We start from the raw sequence: 19270 nt of genomic DNA, 5'->3' as shown, positions 1-19270 counted from the left end.
TACCACAATCACACTGCCAGATGCAAATAGAGGCAAGTGAGTTTTAGTTGCTCTGTGTTGTTGTGATCACTGCTTTGTTGAACTGTGGGTATGTGGGAGGGGGGCATGGATGTGTGTTAATACTGGACAAGCCTTTTCCTTATTTCCTTTATGCAAATAGCAATGACTTTCCCTGATCTCAAGATGTGGTGAAAGTCGAGAACCGCTAGTTCCTAATGCTGGTGCCCCGTGCCCTCTCTACAGCTCTGCCGCCTATATCCCTGCTCATCCATTCCCTCTCTGAAGCTGTGCTGGATGTGGTTATATGATCTCCTAGCAGGCTTTAGCCCGAGAGATACTGTATACAACAGTACGGCAGCATTGGCAATCACTAAGAGCTCAGTTCCAGGATGCAGGGGCTGCCTATTCATACTCAGCAACCTATTGCATTCTGGCTATAACCCCCACCCTCAAAAACACCTCTCACATGGACTGATCGCAAACTGATCTATCTGCAGAATAATCCTGGCATCCAACAACTGTGCGATTGCTCCGCTTTTCTGCTGGATTAACTTCATTTTACCCGTTTTATTTGTTTTTTCCCCCCTCCAACCCTCTCCACATCCCCGTCTCTCCCCTCCACCCCCACCCTGTCTCTAAGTGTAACCTTGTCTTGTGGTCATGGGGTGTATAATTTCATTTTTATCTAGGCTGGTGAGAGCTCTCCAGGTTCTGTAAAGTGGATGTCAGGCGTGGATCTATGTTCTTGAAGGAATAGACACACAAAGCAGGATAACTGAGTAAGTTTGAGCCGGGAGGATGCAGGCTGTGTATTGGTTCTCCGTCCTTCTCCTCCAGTCTACTATCCACCTGGTAAGTTTCACACATGAGTCTACTGTATATCTAGTGAATGAAGCAGCCTGCTACAGAAAAAAAAAAAAAAAACCTATATAACTCATCCAAATTATCCCTCTTACCTGCAGTTAATCACTTTTTACAAGAGCTTCAGAGATAATTGTATGAGTTTTGTTTGATAGGAATGATGCTAAATGTAGGTGTTAGACCGCTCAGAAGTGTTACTTACCTCTCTCTCCCCACATTTCAGTAGAAGACAGCACCAGTGAGGAGTGAATACTGGCTTCTATTTTCTAATGTAGGTGCACCACTGTGAGTTTAGATGCAGACTAGGCTTTTTGCACTATTAATCCTTCATAACTTTGAAACTATAAGATGCAAAAATAACTGTGGGCAACTTTGTTTGCATGATTAAAGTCAGTTATACTAGTGGCAAATGCTGAGCTGTGCACACATGGTTGAGAAAAGGCAGAATGTGCTAGAGGTGTCCTGATAAACTTTCACTTCGAAACTCTTGTAGATAAAAACTATCCACTATAAAAAGTTAATTAAAAGCAAATAAAGCGAAAAATATATATGTAACATTTATAAGACTGATGTAACTATTCCGCATTTGAAAACATAGACTCGTGTTTCCAAAGAACTCCGCATTGATTGAATTGATTCTCAAGCTTGTTTCACAAATTGTATCAAAGTGATTTGTTGCATGATGTCAATATTGACATATCGACAATATTTTATTTCATTATTTCTTTACTTATTTCTGCAAGTTAGCCTCAATGGGCAACATTAGCAGTGCAGACACTTGGATAGAAGTGACGGACAATTTATTTTTTGTTATACTCAGAGAGGTTCCCTCTTGTGCAGTAACCTTTACAGTGTATAGTTACAACAAGACCTGCCTGTGAAAAGCAGAGAATTATAGATTTCAGAGATCCCTAAAGGTTGTACCTGTTCACTGGACGACATTCATGCCATCTATAGTTTTATTAGGCTGAATGTGAACTATTAGCAGTGCAGACAATCTGTAACCTTCATGTGTCTTTGTGAAATGGCAATTTGTGTGTCCGTCCAGCCAACATTCATTTAGTGTTAAATAAATGTTCGATACTTAAACCGAGATTAATTAGGCTAATATAATCCACCACACCATAGTGTTACATAATTAATGTGACAAAATTCTAAGGGGTGAGGGAAGTATTTACTGTCATCGTGAGTGCACACTTTCTCGCGGAAGGGGATATTTGAAATCGAGGACATGAAATGACTAAACATTGTAGTCCCTTGTGTATATGAATGACAAGAGCCTGACATAGTATTGTTAATACGCCTAACACTGTACTTTGCAATGAACTGAGACTGGCAGAGTTAACCTTTGCTGTAGGTTTGTCTCGCTTGTGCTGTGGGACCTTGACCCTGCTTTGTCACAAGAGGGCGCTGCACGTCACACTCAGCCGAGCAGTGGCACTTGACACTTCGGGTTGGCAGGTGAAGACTGGAACATCCAACACAGCTGTTTTGTCTTCAAATCTGTCCCCAGTTCGCGTTGATTAAGATTCATCAAATAGCAAACACTCGGAAAGCCAATTAATTGTATTTCATCAATTGGGAGGACATCCGCAATCTGAAATGTAAGGGCTAACAGATTTATCAAGGGAAAGTTTGTATCTGTGTATGAACTCATGCAAAGAGTATACACCAGACTTGTGGATGAAATTAACTCAATTTGCAAACAGCGCAACCGCAAGCCATTCAAAATCTTTGCTTCATGTACCAGGGTATATAGCTATCGGTGCTTACACCACTAAGGTACTTCACAACATTTACTATTATTGTAACAACGTGGGCAAATAATTGCCCCAAAACAGAAATGAAATCAATATGCTGCGTTAAATTTCAAATGTGTTTGCTGACAATTAAACTGTTTTTCTCTCATTATAACAACAGCGTTGGATTTATTCTAATGCACTGCAGTCTAAACAACAAGCGCATTAATTCTGCTTTAATTGTAAACTGGGAGCATTTGAAAACCATTCAGTGTGCAAATTATGCTGATTCAATTACCGTTTAGTTACAGACTTCATTACCTGAATGCATTTTCACAGGGGGTTGGCAATTCTGGAATAGGATACAATTTTCCAATTTCACTCAAGACATTGCAGTTTCGGAGCAATAAAATCAGAAAAGCAAAAAAAAAAAAAAAAAGAAGGCTTATTTTTGGGGATGTTACTTTTATTTTATTTCATTTCATTTAGGAGTTACCCGAAAGAAATGGTTAGACCAATCAACCACTTTCATTAGCAGACTGCGGTTGCTGAATACGATCACACATTGCTTTAAAGGGGATATTGAAAACAAAGTGTATTTAAATGGTTTAATTGATTCTCTGATTAAGACCTTTACTGCTGGATGGTCCTGCTGTGCATTGCAGGCCCATTTATCAGAAACGTCACTCCAATATTGAACTGAAAGAAGAAAATAGCAATGTAGGTAAGTACAGGTAAAGTGTATGTCAGATCCTGACATCAACACAGTCTTGTAAAAGTTTGTGTTGCAAGAGCTGCATTTTAGAACTAAATACAATAGGTGTGAAGAGTATCTAAGTTTCCCCGCGGACACTGAAGTAAAGAAGTCAATAACTATATACAGCACACTGTATATGCACATGCATATACATTTTACATTAGATTGCAGTGTTTCAAGCAATGAGAGGCACATTTTACTTTGGATCAAGATAAGAACATACCACTCTGAAATAACACCACGTACCCGTGGTCCACACTACAACATCTGATAAAGCTCATAGTGCAGCATGCAGCCAGTCTGTAATATTTCCCCAGAATGTGCCGGACATTATTTGTGTATTTCAGGGTAGTTTTCTGGTAAAATAAAAAAAAAAAAACATTGAAAGAAACTAATCTTTCATAGGAATAAACATGCCGGTATTTGACAGTTTGTAAACCTGAATACAGTTATAAACACGCCCTTACACTGTAACTAATGTAGCCTTTATTATGTGCGAAATATAAGATCCCAGTAAAGAAATGTAAACTAGTGATTCCCAGCTGTGGTTTTCAGTAAACACCTGGGAAGACACACGGTCCTCTGCCCAGATATGAAGGGCGTTTCGCAAACTAAGTTCCATACAGCTGAGGCCCGAGAACATAGGATCATTACAGCAAAGTGGTATTTTCATTGTAGATATCAGTCAATATCCTGTACAATTCAGGCACTGATATAAATCTGCCAAAGAAATAACACTGGAGAAGAACAATATACTAGCACAGGGAATCCTTATCCTAATGTCAAGGTAATTCAAACTGGAATTATTGATATGCTATGTAAATGTCAAGGTTGGACAAAAGAACTACACATTCATCCAAAAATATAAAGGGAAGAATACACCTGAGTAAAAATGGCATGTTTAAATCTTATGCGATGCCTCTTGCTAAGCTCCACTTGAAGATATTGACCATGTTGCATTATCTGCCAGTATGTCCTCATCATTCTGCACAGATAATCATTACTGACATTGTATCGGACATTAAAAATAAAAGAGAGTGCTATTTTATATTTTGTATTTCCCCTATAAAAAAATCCCTTTTCAGTTTTTTTTTAATAAAAGGTTTGCAATACAAATTGTTCAAATGCAGTGTGATCCCTATCCTATTTATATTTCTGCATTATGTTACTTATGTTAAAGGTGATTTCTAAATTACTAACACAAACTTGGCATACGGGTGTAATTGTCTTTTTTTAATGTTCCTTACTTGTTACTTGTTTATAAAACACATTCGCTGGTTCGCAATTATTACGTATCTCTTATCATTTTGCAGTCTAAACAGATAATTAAGCCAAAACAGACATGTTTTATAGCAGCATACAAAATATTAGAAGTATGACTGAACTACCCATATATAAAAACCAAGAAGGAACTTTAAATTGAGGCAGATTTAATTCACTCCCCCCCCCCCTTACCCAGTTAAATGTCAGGAACATTACAACCAGGTAAAGTTTCCTACTGGCCTCCTTTCATCTTGATCAATTGGACACAATTTTCTGTTTGCAGGCTTTTTGGAAAGTTCCGTACTCGCACCTTTGGCAATGTGACACTTGTGTGACTTGTGTTACCTGTGTTACTTGCTCTAGCCATAACATAATAACCTAGCTAATAAACACATCATGCGTATCCTAGATTTTATATTTTATTTGAATATCATGGATATATTCTGATTCATTATGGCTATAATTTTGGAGGCTGCATTTTCTAAAAGATCAAATAGTAAAAAAAAACGTACTTTTAATTAAAGGTATAATTAGAATTTATATAATGATATACTTCATATTACAGACAGTGTAAGCTCATTCCCTAGCCCACATTGAGCTTTTTTCCCTTTTCAAAAGGTCACATCAGTAATAAAGAAACCATATTTAGTCGTTGCTGGAAGGTAAATTACCTTTTGGGTACAATAAGTGTCTCATCCTTTGTGCTTGATAACACCTTCATGACTACTGAAAACCCAATGCAGATCAAGTGACCTTTTATAGATGCTATAGGTCACTGATATTTAACCCTTCACTACCAATTTACAACGTCTGCGTCTAGTCAGGCAACACTGAAAGCATCAATCTGCTGGTTTTAATATAAACTTAAACTTGCAACATATGACTAAATAGAAATAAAAGATAATTCATAGTCATTTAAACCTTGAAGATTATTTGAAATGCATTGATCCATTTTCATCTGTTTTAGACTGGAAACTCTACACCAGTTGACTTTTACATTTCAGAATATGAGTGCGCCAATAAATCCATGTACGAGGGGCTCCGGAGCGTCATATTAGCGTTTGCTGTGGCGCTACCACATGGCCTCTACTAGTTTTTTGGGGGGAAAATAATATAACTACAGTAACTAGCAGTTATCTTGCATGAGATTTGGTTAAGGGGGGCGGTAGCCCTTAAAAATCTACTGCAGATCCTGACTGGATCTCCCCCCCCTCAAAAAAAAACAAAAAAAAAACAGTACAAGATCATTTGTACAAGCAGTTTACATTATTACATATTGTGTAAGTGGTGATGTATAAAGAAGTTAAGCCACAAAATAAGAAAATACCAAGAGAAAATGCAAATCCCATGTTACTCTCCCTCATTGTATATTCCTATACGGATTCTTTGCTTTCCTAATCGGATTTTACTGCTGGGTGGTTGCTTCTGATAACAGACGACTGTATTTCCTTTTGGTAAGTTATGAATGTGATTTATCAGATAGTTTAGCTCTCAACTAGCTCGTCTTGTAAGTCAGCTTTTAAACAACCTCCTGGGTGCTTTGTAAACACAGCTTTAGCAATTTTAAGCATCAGATTGACATGTTGACGACTCTGCTTTAAGGAATGTGACAATAAAGTGAAAAAAAAAATCCAAGGCCTGGCAAGCACTTCATCAAGGATAAAAAGCCACCGCCGTAAGGATGTCACTCAATTTATTGTGAAAGTCGAATGAATTACGTTTAATAAAAGTGGTCCCCAGATGAATATTACCAGCAATTTCCTGAGTTGGCTCTGTCAGATTGATATGAAGAAATGCCAACCCATAGCAAAACCGATCCCCAATCTCAATTACCATGCAAGCTTTTGAAGAGCAGTTTTTATTGGTATGATATATAGTCTGGCGCTCTCTGTGCCACGCAAATCATCTGTTCTAAAGCAGGGGGAAAAATACCTCGTTTATTCTCTTCCAACGGGAGAATTTGCATTCTGTAGAAACTGGAATTATTCTAGTCTTCACTATAGAGCTTTATTTTTTTTAAACTAATGGACAATTATACTCCATTTCTCATTTGCAGCACATCCTGCTTCCCAATTTAAAGGTATTTTTCAAATGCCCACCAGAAATTCTTATCACAAAGAGTAATTTATTATTTTGTTTTTGATTTGTTAAGAGGAGAGTGGGGGTGATTTAAAAAAAAAAAAAAAAAAAAAAAACAGATAGATAATCCACCGAAGAATTGACCATGTTATGGTCTGTCTTGGTCTATTTATTTTACTCACAATAACATAAATTGCTGCTTTGGAAAAAAATGGTGTTTCCTTAGAAACCATCTGTGCTTTCGGGTTTTGAATCTTCATAATTCCCAGCGCTATTGAGGCATAGAAATGCTACCGGTGATGGGTAACAGATAAATGATCTGAAACCCACGAGAACGAGAGAGAAAAAAAAATAAAAAACTGACTAAATGGATTAGGGTCACTTGAATCTACATAAGTGAAATACATTTCTTGACATATACACAGGCAGTGTCCTTTATTTCTTCGACATTTATCATGTTTGCTTTATACTAATAAATATGTACAAAACTTTTGCAATCAGAGAAACTGCAAGGATTGTTACCCTTTGCAAGTGGCTGATTGTTACTTTATTGTAATGTATTTGTGGAAATTACACAAAGCCATTTGTGTAAACCCAACTACATAACATTGAAAATATTAACAAACAAATGCATGCAATTTACCTAAGTGAAACAGTAGCACAGCAAAAAAAATAAAAAAATAAATATATATATATATATATATATATATATATATATATATTTATATTTATATTTGCTGTGCTACTGTTTCACTTAGGTAAATTGCATGCATTTGTTTGTTAATATATATATATATATATATATATATATATATATATATATATATATATATATATATATATATATATATATATATATATATATATATATATATATATATATATATATATATATATATATATGAGATACTGTATGTGTGGTCGTCAGTGTAGTCACAGGGTCTGTGAGGCCTCCCATAACTATAACAGCTGCATCTGCCTTATTGTATTTAAAGAGAAGTATAGCATCGGATAATCGGATAATAGCCGAGATCATCTTCTGGACTGTCATAGAAATGTTTGTATGCAGTATACACCCTCCTGCACTTGTCTGTGCACCTAAGGGCTGGTAATATAGTCTATAACCTCATTGCTATTAGGCATTTAACTGGGAGTCTCCACACTGCAGCTATGTGAGCAGGTGTTTCCTTTGCTCAGAACCATGGACAGTTCCCAGTGCTGAAGCGTGCAGATGATTCAAAGATCAGAATAACCTCGATCTGCCAGCAAGTCACACGCTGGCAGTATTGATCCATAAGTTTCTATGAAGCTGAAAAGGTCCCACCGAGTTAAAATGTATTACAAAAAAGAGACATGTACCTTGGGGACAATTGAACATCATTCCTTTTGATTCTAAAATGAGCAAACTAGAACAGATAAAGCGAGTATGTCCTACAGGAAATCAGGGGAATGGAAACACTCGTGTTTCATATCACGTACAGTCTAATCACTCGATTATTTTTCCTTATCTTGATCTTATGTTCAAATAGCTTTATTTTGATGCAGGAGTTTTCTCAAGGAAGAATGAAGGGTTAATTATGAAATGGAATTGCTTAGGAAATACGCTGAATATAAGACATCAATTCATCACTTTTTTTTATTAGATCAGTGCTAGAAGGATTTTTCTCCTGAATTTAAATTATAATGTGTGTGTCTGATATCTGTGGAGTTTTACAGGGTAGGCTGGTCACAAAACAGAAAGAGAACTCAATCCTAAATCTATGAAAAATGACGCTTGCAACAAATGTACAGGAATTTCTATTGATTTTGAAAATAGTCTTGTTCTCATCTCGTTGTTTAAGTCTAGTACAATACTTAACTTATAAGAATTGAATATGCTACATTTAATTTTGATAAATGTACTCAGATGCATTTTATTGATTGTCTGTTCAGATGATGCTTGGAGAAAACCACAGCTTAGAATCGTTTCCTAGTCATTAATACTGACACTTCACCCTCTTGTGACTGACTTCTAACAACCTTCTATTATTTAGTGAAAGCCTTTTATGGGCACAGCAAATTTGATTTAACAAGCAGTCAAAGTCGTTTACTATCAAGCAAGAAGATATAAAGTTCTATGAAACCTCAGAAACCTTAAGTGGAACAGATTTTTATTCAATAAAAGGTTGTTAGACTTATCCTTCCCCAGTACTTTAAATAAGCGGCAATCATTTTCCATATCCCATGATTACATAAATCCCCACCTTATATTGACAGACCTGTTCCCTTGTGTTCTGAAAACTGACATCTAGAGGGCAATGATATGGAAAGTTGACAAGGAAGGAGCATTGTAATGACTGAAGTGGAGCCAACCAAGTAGAAAAGCCAATGGGGATTTGACTTAACTGTAAAAAGTTTTAGTCAAGTCTCTTGTTATTGTTGGAATTGGTGAAATTATTTTTTCTTCTTTGTGACTCAGTTCACCACTGATGAATAATGTGTGACTCCTAGAATTAAAGTATCCACTTCTGGTGACAATATACAGCAACTTATAACTATACAATTTACCAACTGCTTAAAAGTGAATCTAAATATTCAATTGTAGGCTCGATTTACAAAACAGTCACTGTTGTTATCTCTGCTTAACACACCAACAAGTCACCATATCCTTTATGGTTCTATAGTTCCACTGGTAATAAGTAATACCACTCAGTTACTGTTTTTTTAACTATATTTGTCTACTTCTCAGGAATATTAATAACAGTTACAATGGTATGGATTTGTTATCACTGCTACTATGGGGATATGTTATGTGTCAATGTGGTAACATCACAGAACACCTTAGCAATGAACTATACAGTCCTTTGCCAAATGTCAAATTAAATATATTTCTGTTTCACTTTGTTATGTAGTGAGCAATGCATGCCGTGCATTATGGTATACAAGTACAGCTAATTTAAAATGTAGTGGTGTTATAAACAATACAGTGATGATAACACTAAATATAAAAGCAAATATTGACTGAAGTTAATCTGTTCATTAAACATCTTAAAATCTGAGTGGAAAAGAGGCAAACAGAGATACCATACATGTGCATGCATGTGCAGTAGAGACATGAGGGGAGAAAAGAGACATTTTAGCAGAGTAAAGAAGAAGACATTGATATGTAAAAAGTAGTGAACAACTTTGAAGCTAAGGGAAACTTTGTAATGGATGTTCAATTTAATGTTGCATTTACCTGTAAAAGTAAGCACACCGTGATGCCCTTTAAAGCTGAATTCCCAGTATCTTATTTTCTTTACATTTTTTATTTTAATTTTAAAAGATCCAGAGCCTGTAGCTGCATTTTCATATGCCAACTCCAGCAGTTTATTTTGTCTTCCTTCATCCCACCAGGAAGCACAGAGCTGTTTTCTTTACAGACTACAAGGGGTGTTGTCAAATAAGCTGTGTTATACTGAGCTTCTCACATAGATTCTTTGAAATCCAATCATGTCACTAATTACTTGAGAGAGACTGAACAGCCTTTTAAAGTTAGTTTTTGGGCTATCTGTTCAGGTATTAAATATACAATGTAAAAAATCACAGTGCAGGGGAAAACCAGATAAGTACTGTACATTCAGACATTATAGTACAGTATAATGTAGAAATGTATATAACTAAAAAATAAATGTGCAAGGAAATTTGCACCTTAAATCCTCACTCACTAGAGGGATATAAATTAAGAGGTGGAAACAGGTTTAATATATAGTATATGATTAGCAGCAGTATCTACAATAGAGTTAAAATAAATAGCTTGGCAGACAGAGAGGATAGATAATGCCTCAGATCAGATTAGGGTATCTATAAAGTAAAAACACATGTACATCCTTTTCTACTATTATATATCCTATTCTATTGTTTGTTAAATTGAATATTTTTTAAAAATGTAGGCCTACAAGCATTACTGCATAAAGCACAACAAACATTAATGGAATATATTACTCATAATTTTTCTTATTGGGGTTCATTGATGAATCTTGTATAAATAAATCTTATATGAATGAAGCAATGATGATGTGGTGATTGCAAAATTGTATTGATTTAGGCCGAGTTATACAATGTCCTTTGAAAATCCCCCAAATTATTTTACATCATTACTGACTGGAACTGAAAACTGCTGTCGAATTCCACATTGAAGTATGTGTTTTGGGGGGGGGAATATTCTGTAAACGTTATATCGTTTTTGAACTGCCAACGTGCAAGTCGGGATGTAATAGAGAGTTATATTAATGTAAGCAGTGGAATAAGAGTATGCAGTAGTGTTTTTGTTTTTGTTACCAAGTGGGGTACATTATAGTAATGTCAATGTTGCTGAAAGAAACAATGTAGTATTCTGAAAATGTAAAAATGAGAGAACTAGAATCTCACACTTGGGCCTTCTTCATTAATCTGCAGTGGTGCCAATTGCAGCACAATTATGGGAAACCTGCAATGAACTAGCTGGTTCATTTCTCCAGGATCTCAATGTGACCAGCATTATCGCAACTCCATGAATAATGACAGTGCTTTATGTCAGATACAAAAGGGCTCAGCATAGCTTGTCTTACCTTTTAATCGATCAACAAGAGTTTTAGAATCAAATGTATTAAGTGGTGCTAATCCATTAAACACCTTTCAATTTCAGAAGATACTCTATGGCCCAGTTATCTCATGGATTTAGTCATAGGTGTATATGAGTTTATGAAAGCTTAGCAAACACTACCAGGGTTGCAGACCTGTCTGAGACATGTGAATGTGCTCAGGAGGAATAGTTTCAGCATATGTCCCTACAGTACTTAGAAGGTTAAACACACACACACACACACACACACACACACACACACACACCACACACACACACACACACACACACACACACACACACACACACACACACACACACACACACACACACACACACACACACACACACACACACACACACACACACACACACACACACACTCTCATACACACACACCACACACACACACACACATTGGAGCATTAAGAAAATACCTAGATATTTTACACTGATGGTCGTAAGCAATTTTCTTCAAAATGGGTGTGTGTGTGAAGCTTGATACTCAACCCCCTCTGACTTGGATCATTTTTAATTCATATTACTTGGAATTTGGCACTAGGGGCCATAATTACTAAGCAAAACTACACAATAAGACACATTTCCGGCGTTGGAAGATACTTTACAGCCTATTCACTTATACTGTGCTGTGTTTTATAGCATAGCACTACCCATATGGCCTGAATATGAGCATTTGGACACCAATAATATGCCTTACTTTTTTGACTATTAAACTACACTTAAAATGTAATGTAACATTGGCCATCAACCCATGTTGAATACAAAAGAAGATCTTATAAAGTGTCTTTCCTGTAATATTATAAAATGCACTGTAGTCAAAGTCAATATCATTTGAAATAAACAAATTACTTTACATAAATATGTTTAAAATTGCTTGTTATATTACATACTGTATTACTCAACTGAAATTAGTTTTTATTGCAAATACTAATTTCTGCCCACTATGTTGTCTTTTCCAGTGTATGCTTTTAATTTACTGTCAATACACACACAAAGAAAGGGCATGTGAGGTTTCAAAGACTCTTTATGCAATTATTTAATCTTTGGAGAGCTCTAATATTGGTCCATTAAAATATTTCGCATTTTAGGATAAATACATCCTTCTTCAGTATTAATATGGCTTCTAGAACTTTGAACTGTAGCAATAATAATATGCATCAGTGGGAAATATAATTTATGCTGGTTTTTGCAAACATGCTGTATAGAATCTAGTGCATTCATACTTTGATAGTAATATGGCATATTTTGAGTATATTAAAGATATTTAAGGACAAATGTTCTAAACTGTGCTGTTTCATATGGCCTTTTCTAACTCTGAAGGACACCTTGCAACCATCCACTTGAATGCTTAGTAAATATGTGCCTTAATTTCTATTTAAATGTCTTATATATATTTTGTTTTACATTTTATTTGCACATTTCTTGAAGATGTGTCTCGAAAGTTATTATTAGTACTGTACCTCTCCAGGTCCCCAGGAATATCTGTTGTTATTTGGTAACTAATTCTAACACATTACTAGATGTCTGATCTGTTGGATATTTGATTTCTTAAAATGAAAAACAACGAATCACATTTCTTTTGTTGGCTATGCGGCTGTCAACAGAATCAGCTGTATCATTGTATTTTTCCCTTTGCCTGGGTGGCTGTACAATTGAATGATGCATCACTGTTCTTTCATCAAGACTAATCTCATGAAGCCTTTGATGGATAAAAGCACTAGAGAGAGGAGATTTGTTGCAATTATTTTCTGACCATTATGAGTTCACAGGTAGTCGCTTTACATTTTCATGCACTATTTTATATACCAGTAAGATTATAGACACGAGATACACCAGACAGTGTGTGTTTCTAATATTTTTTTTAAATCACTAATTAAAATTTTTTTTTTTTTTTGCTCATCAAGTGTAGAAATGTAATTTAAAGACACAGAAATTGATGGAAGATAATAACGTTTTTTGTCTGTTTTAGCTACCTACTTTGAAATTATAGACCCTATTTAAAATAAGGCTTGATTACTGGGAATGTATTTAAGTTGGGGGTGAAGGGGGGGTTATTGAATGAAAAAAAGACAAAAAGAAGATCTATATGAGAACACTCTACACTTTCTGAAGAATAATACAGCAAATGTTATTACCCCAAAAATATGTGATAACAGTAAATATAGCATACACTCTTATTGACAAATTATAAAAGCTAGAAATTACAAATACAGATGCAGCAGCCATTATTTTAGCAAATCTTGTTGTGTATACCTCGGAACACCCATGTCATGGCGCAGGATTTCTTCCAACCGTACCACCTTAAGACGCGAGTGCATGTGAGGGCAGAAAATTGCATTTTAGTGTTCTGGCTTTTAAACACCTGAAATTGACACATTACAATTCATTAATTTCATTGCATTTAATTGCACACAATCCATGAAATTCAAACAAAGCAACCGCGATAAACACGTGTGCCTGTGGCGATTGGGCGCGTTCACGCCGCGTGGAGTACAGCAGCGCACACGAAAACGGTGCCGTGATTTGTTAAAATAATGGCTGCTGCATCTGTATCATAGAAAATCATACCCTAAAGGTAGGCAAATCACTTCAAACAACAAAAACACTCAGTTAAATCATCATACCCAAAGTTAATTAAACCAACTTGACAAATATAAACATTAATTAAAACAAATAATTCAGTTCCAATGAGTATTTGTTATTTGTGTGTAAATTAATTCATGTATTTATTATTGAAGGTAACTCACTGGGACTAATATGCAAAAGTCTCAAATATATCTTTAGAAAGGTACAGCAAATTGATAGGTGCCTAAATGTATATCAGTCTATACTAGGGATAAGTGATACGAGTTGTACTGTGAGCTTATTGGAAATCAACGAAGGTGGTAGATCTCTAATATGTTCCTCGTCCAGCCTATTTGGGACACTTTGGTTCCCAGTCACTGCTCCCAAACCTCGTTATCATCACCTCAATAAAGTTGGTGTTTATATTACTGATTCGGTTAAACGCCTGTTTGGTGCTTGCCTGGTTCCCGAATTGTGCTCCAATTTTGAGTATATACTCCCAACTTTTATGCCATCTCATTCACATGATGTTTTATCAGCACTACAGAATATTACTCCCTTTAAGCCTGTAGCGTCACTCTAAGCTTCTGCTCCTCACAGCATCAACAACTGTGAGTTCTCATGCAGTCTACTCTAATCCTCTTGATCATTACAGGTAGAACATAACATGCTACTAAGTATGGAAGTCCAAAGTAATGCCCAAGACGGCACACACTGCAATTTTGGAACTGTGCATAGGGGGCCCCTTCACGGTTTGTTTATAAGGCTTCACATCCTGCTATGTATGTCTCGCGATCGTGAGTAATATGGCAACATATATTGTCACGTTGATTCCAAAACAATGTATATAGAGTTTGTTTGAGGTCTGGCCTACGTTAAAAAATATAAATGTTATTGTAACATAGGCAATAGGAAATCTACAATTGCTATTTCTCCCTAGTTATAGGAACATAAAGAAATTAAATTCCTCATTCATAACCTGCTGGCACCAAACGTTCAAGGCCACATATCTATTGTGTTTTCCACTGTAGGAGTCTGTGTTCCAGATCCCCACCTACCGTAGCAAGCCCAATTGTACCTGTTCACACCCTATATTTGATCCAGGGCACAATGCGGATTTTCAAAAAAGATTTAATAGCACCAAATACGACGTTTCGTCCTTCACAGAGGACTTTCTCAAGTGACTGGCATGCCAGTCACTTGAGAAAGTCCTCTGAGAAGGACGAAATGTCGTATTTGGTGCTATTAAATCTTTTTTGAAAATCCGTATTGTGCCCTGGATCATATATTTGTCACTATCTTAGGATTCATTGGCAGTTGTCCCTGAACCAGGAGCACCGGTTGTTGCAAGTATATTTTTCTTCATTGTATTGGTGTGCAACTTTATCATCTTTTGTTCTACAAACCCTCTATATGACATTGTTTTAAGGGAATAGTTGTGCTTTTCATTAAAATGTCTAGTTACTGTCCTTTTTTCTGAATTTTCTTGTTACATCTTAACACTGTTCCTTTATTTGTTTCCTTAATAATCTTTTGGTATTCCCCACATATATTTTTGCACAAATCACAAAAGATTATATATATTACACCTGTAGTACTGCAGTTTGTGAAGCTCTTGATATTAAACATAGAGAAAATATCCACTGAGGTAGAGTGAATGCAGTGCACTTTATCTAAGTGCCTTTAGCACGAAACGTGTCAGAGGTTTTCTGTCCCGTTATACTCCGTTCATGCCATGAGATTAATAAATTGATTTTTTAGTACCTTTTTGCCTCAGCCCATTCCTACAGTGCACTGAATTCCCTCCACCTCGGTGGATATTTTCTCTACGTTTAACATGAACACCTCAGCAGGAAGCACACCCTTGGGGTTTTACACCACCAAGCCATGAGTACTCTCTCCACTTACCCATTTCGTTCACCGGATTTACTGCAAGGATTGAATATTTACCGATACTCCAGGGTTTGTTTGTTCATCATGAAGGGAGGAGATCTGTTTTACCTGTCTGCTCTGGCCATGTTATCTGTAGTCTCCCCATACTTCCCAGAGTACTCCTCACCCATATATAAAAAGCATTGAAAAACTACATTGTAGAGTCTCCAACCACTGGTGGTGTTTATAATAATATTCTATGTAAGATTTTCAAATACTAAATGTTTTAAACATACTGGAACAGAACAAATATTTTTCCACATAGGCTCTGTAGCACTGTTGCTGAACATTCTTGTTCTATTTTTGTACTTGATATTAAACATTCTACTTTTGTTGCTGCTAAAAATAATACCCAACACCCAACCACATATTTGGCCTTCAAGTGGCAACATACTGACCATACTGACCACAGTGCCCTTTAAATTGGGAGATCTTCCTGCAGTAAGTCCAGGTTAGCAATACAAGTCAGACTGAATTTTAGTCTTATCTTAAAAGCTGCCAGTAAATACTAGGGATATTTAAAAAGTCATTCCAGTAAGATCCAGTTTGTAATAAACTTAAAAATATCTTTAGTATTTCTTTGTTTCACATCAAAAAGGAATTGTGTTCAATGAACTTATTTTGCCTGAATTATTTTGATGACAGATCTCCCTTTTTGAATAGCCTTTATCTCAAAATCTATTAACCATGGCCATACCCTGATTTTTCTAATAAATCAACAGCATAGTAATTTCTCAAGAATTGACCAATGGAGATACCCTAAACCAAAGGTAGTGGATGCAGGCTAGAAACCAGCATGAATCTACTAGTAGCAATGGGTTGCCTGTAAGAATCTGTGATTATGGCGTCTTCATCTTTTTTTAAGCGCAACATTCAGTAAAATCAGCTCATCAAACCTTGGAAGTTTGATATTTAGATCATTACCATTACGTGTTTCTACAAAGTTCTGAATATGCTCCAAATAAAACATGCAGTAAATAATCTATAAATCTGAACAAAAGTGCCATGTGTGCCACAAGCTCATCCATTTGAGCCACAAATACTTACACTGCTCCCACCAGCCAAGGTGGAGACATTCATTTCTGGGAATGTTCTCCCTGCCAGAACTGCTGTTGGGAGAGCTTTTGAATGCATCTGCTACTTTTGATGAAGATGTATTATTGGTAAAGTATGTTGGTGGGGGTCAGGGGGTGAGGTCTCAGTGGAATATATGATTGCATACAATGTGTTCAGGTAACCATATTGCTCTGAGGGAAGCATACATTTGACCTACAGTATGCAGTATTATCTTTTAATTTACCAACAAAAAAAGTTCTCCATGAAAAAAATTATAGTGTACAGAGCTTTGTAAATTTAATAAATGCCATCTTGATGTGTACTGTCACAATATTGTTACAAATTAAGCTCCCAGTAAAAATCTATGGACTGGACAAATGCTGATCTTGATATTATTTTTCAGATTGGAGTTATCTATGAGATGAGAGTAGAGATTTACAAGGAATGGTCAGATTTCCACATATTTTTTGTATTATCCATATTAAAAACAAGAAAAAAAGGAACTATGACTCCAATGGCAACAATGGCAGGAGTCATTTCATACTCCTAATACTACTAAAGGTGAACATAGTCACATAATACTATATTGGTATAGAGAGAAATCTAATGTAGACGGTGTTTACCACTCATCCATGAAATTGGGTTAGTCTCCACTTCTTCCTATACTGTACTTCATTAGTTTGTACTTCAATTCAGGTACATCTGTGTGTCAGCCAGATTCACTAAATCATACAATGTTTCTCATCTTACAGTACATCTTCACTATAGTGGCTGTAACTTGAGCAACACTGTTAGTGAAGCTTGTCTTGAGTCCCTTGATATTACCAACAATACCACAAAAATATCAACATAATATATGAGTATGTAATATAATTACATTTAAAGATATAAATCTACACACATAAACACTAAGCAACACACAACAGAAGTGTGATTTGAATAGTCTTGTCCTACAGGTACATGCATAATTATTGTCTAAATCAATATTTCAGAATGAATGAATAACTAATATAACTATAAATGCTGGCAAACACATGCTTGGTAATTATCAAGGTACAGTTTTATGAGTATATATATTTAGTGAAGCAGATACTGTGTTTGTGTCATTCAATAAATAATTCTACAGTACCAATTAAATTGTTTTAGATGGCAAAAGGACAGCTACAATTCAATTGTTTGGTAAAATTCAATACTGAGGCTAACAGCCATTAATGCTTTTCACATTTTCATGTTGAAATGATGCATTGATGAAGGATGAAAATGCCTCAGTTTTGCTCCATAAATAGATACAATACATAGACCCTAATGTTTTTATGCCTATTGTTTGTTATGTACAATAGTGTTATATACTACTATGATAAAAACATTATGAGGTTATGTATCAAGCTCCATTACATGTTAATGTACCCAAATGGGAGTTAACTCTCATTCAAGTCAATGGGAGTAAAGGTATGTTAACCTGTAACAAAGCTTGACGAATCTGGGAGCATGCAAGGAAAATGATGCATTTTATCTTTACAGGTGTGTATGTATGTGTATGCATAGAGGGTGCAATAACATGTAGCGTAAATGTGTTTCTTCATAGATGCTCTCTTGTTCTGTGTTATTTAGATTTTAGTCTGCAGATGGTTCTTGTTAGTTCAGTTTGTAAGTTGCTATGCTGCATGTTGCTGCAACAGAAATGAATGTCACAAGTTACTGTACCATTGTCTGCTTTTTGATGAAGCACAAGGATGGGATTGTGCTGGTGTTAAGGACAGAGCAACAGGATTGGGGAACTGTGCTGAGATGTAAAAGTAATCATGCAGCAAGTATTACAGACCTGCAGCTTAAAAAATGACCACACTCGAAAACATGAAGGAATTGGATGTAAATTAACTTGCATCATGGGATCTTACTCAGACAGAGAACCTTAAATATTTAATGCATTATTTATGAACTTCTAATACATTAATTTGTGCAATAACATATGCTACATTAGTATAAAGTCGAGCAGTGGCTTATTACTGAACATTGTCATTTTTGTAATTTCCTAAATGACATGCTGTGAGATAGTCTTGTCTGAAGAGTTACATTATCACACAATAGATTTGGTTGAAAAAAGACTTACAGATATGTCCATTGAGTTCAATCTGCTGTGATACACTTCCTGTATTGTAATTGTATTGATCAAGAGGAAGGCAAACATAGACCCCAGTGAAAAATGTGCCAATGATGTCTTATAAGAGGACAAATAAATTACTTGCTGACTCCAGAAATGGCAATAAGATTTCTTCCTGGATCAACATCCTTCCTATGTTTAACTTATTTGCCATATCACTGTATACTTTTTTTTCTAAAAAAAAAGATGTCTAACTATTTCTTAAAGATATCTGTTGTATCTGCCATTAGAGTACACTTTCCTTTCCTGCTGTC

The 19270-nt window shown here is 35.7% G+C and overlaps 1 protein-coding gene across 1 annotated transcript in view; it reads left to right on the top strand.

Moving 5' to 3' along the window:
- The first annotated feature begins 204 nt into the window (after positions 1-204).
- The window catches only part of NXPH1 (neurexophilin 1), a 340727-nt gene continuing 321661 nt past the window's right edge, over positions 205-19270 (top strand). The window contains exon 1 of the mRNA XM_075587262.1: positions 205-852. Within this exon, the coding sequence (XP_075443377.1) occupies positions 799-852 (54 nt within the window). The 5' untranslated portion in view covers positions 205-798. The remainder of the gene's footprint in view (positions 853-19270) is intronic.

This window comes from Ascaphus truei, chromosome 2, assembly GCF_040206685.1.
Source record: "Ascaphus truei isolate aAscTru1 chromosome 2, aAscTru1.hap1, whole genome shotgun sequence".
Classification (NCBI taxonomy): Eukaryota; Metazoa; Chordata; class Amphibia; order Anura; family Ascaphidae; genus Ascaphus; species Ascaphus truei.
The sequence above is the reverse complement of the archived record's forward strand: the minus strand, read 5'-3'. Positions and strand labels throughout refer to the sequence as shown.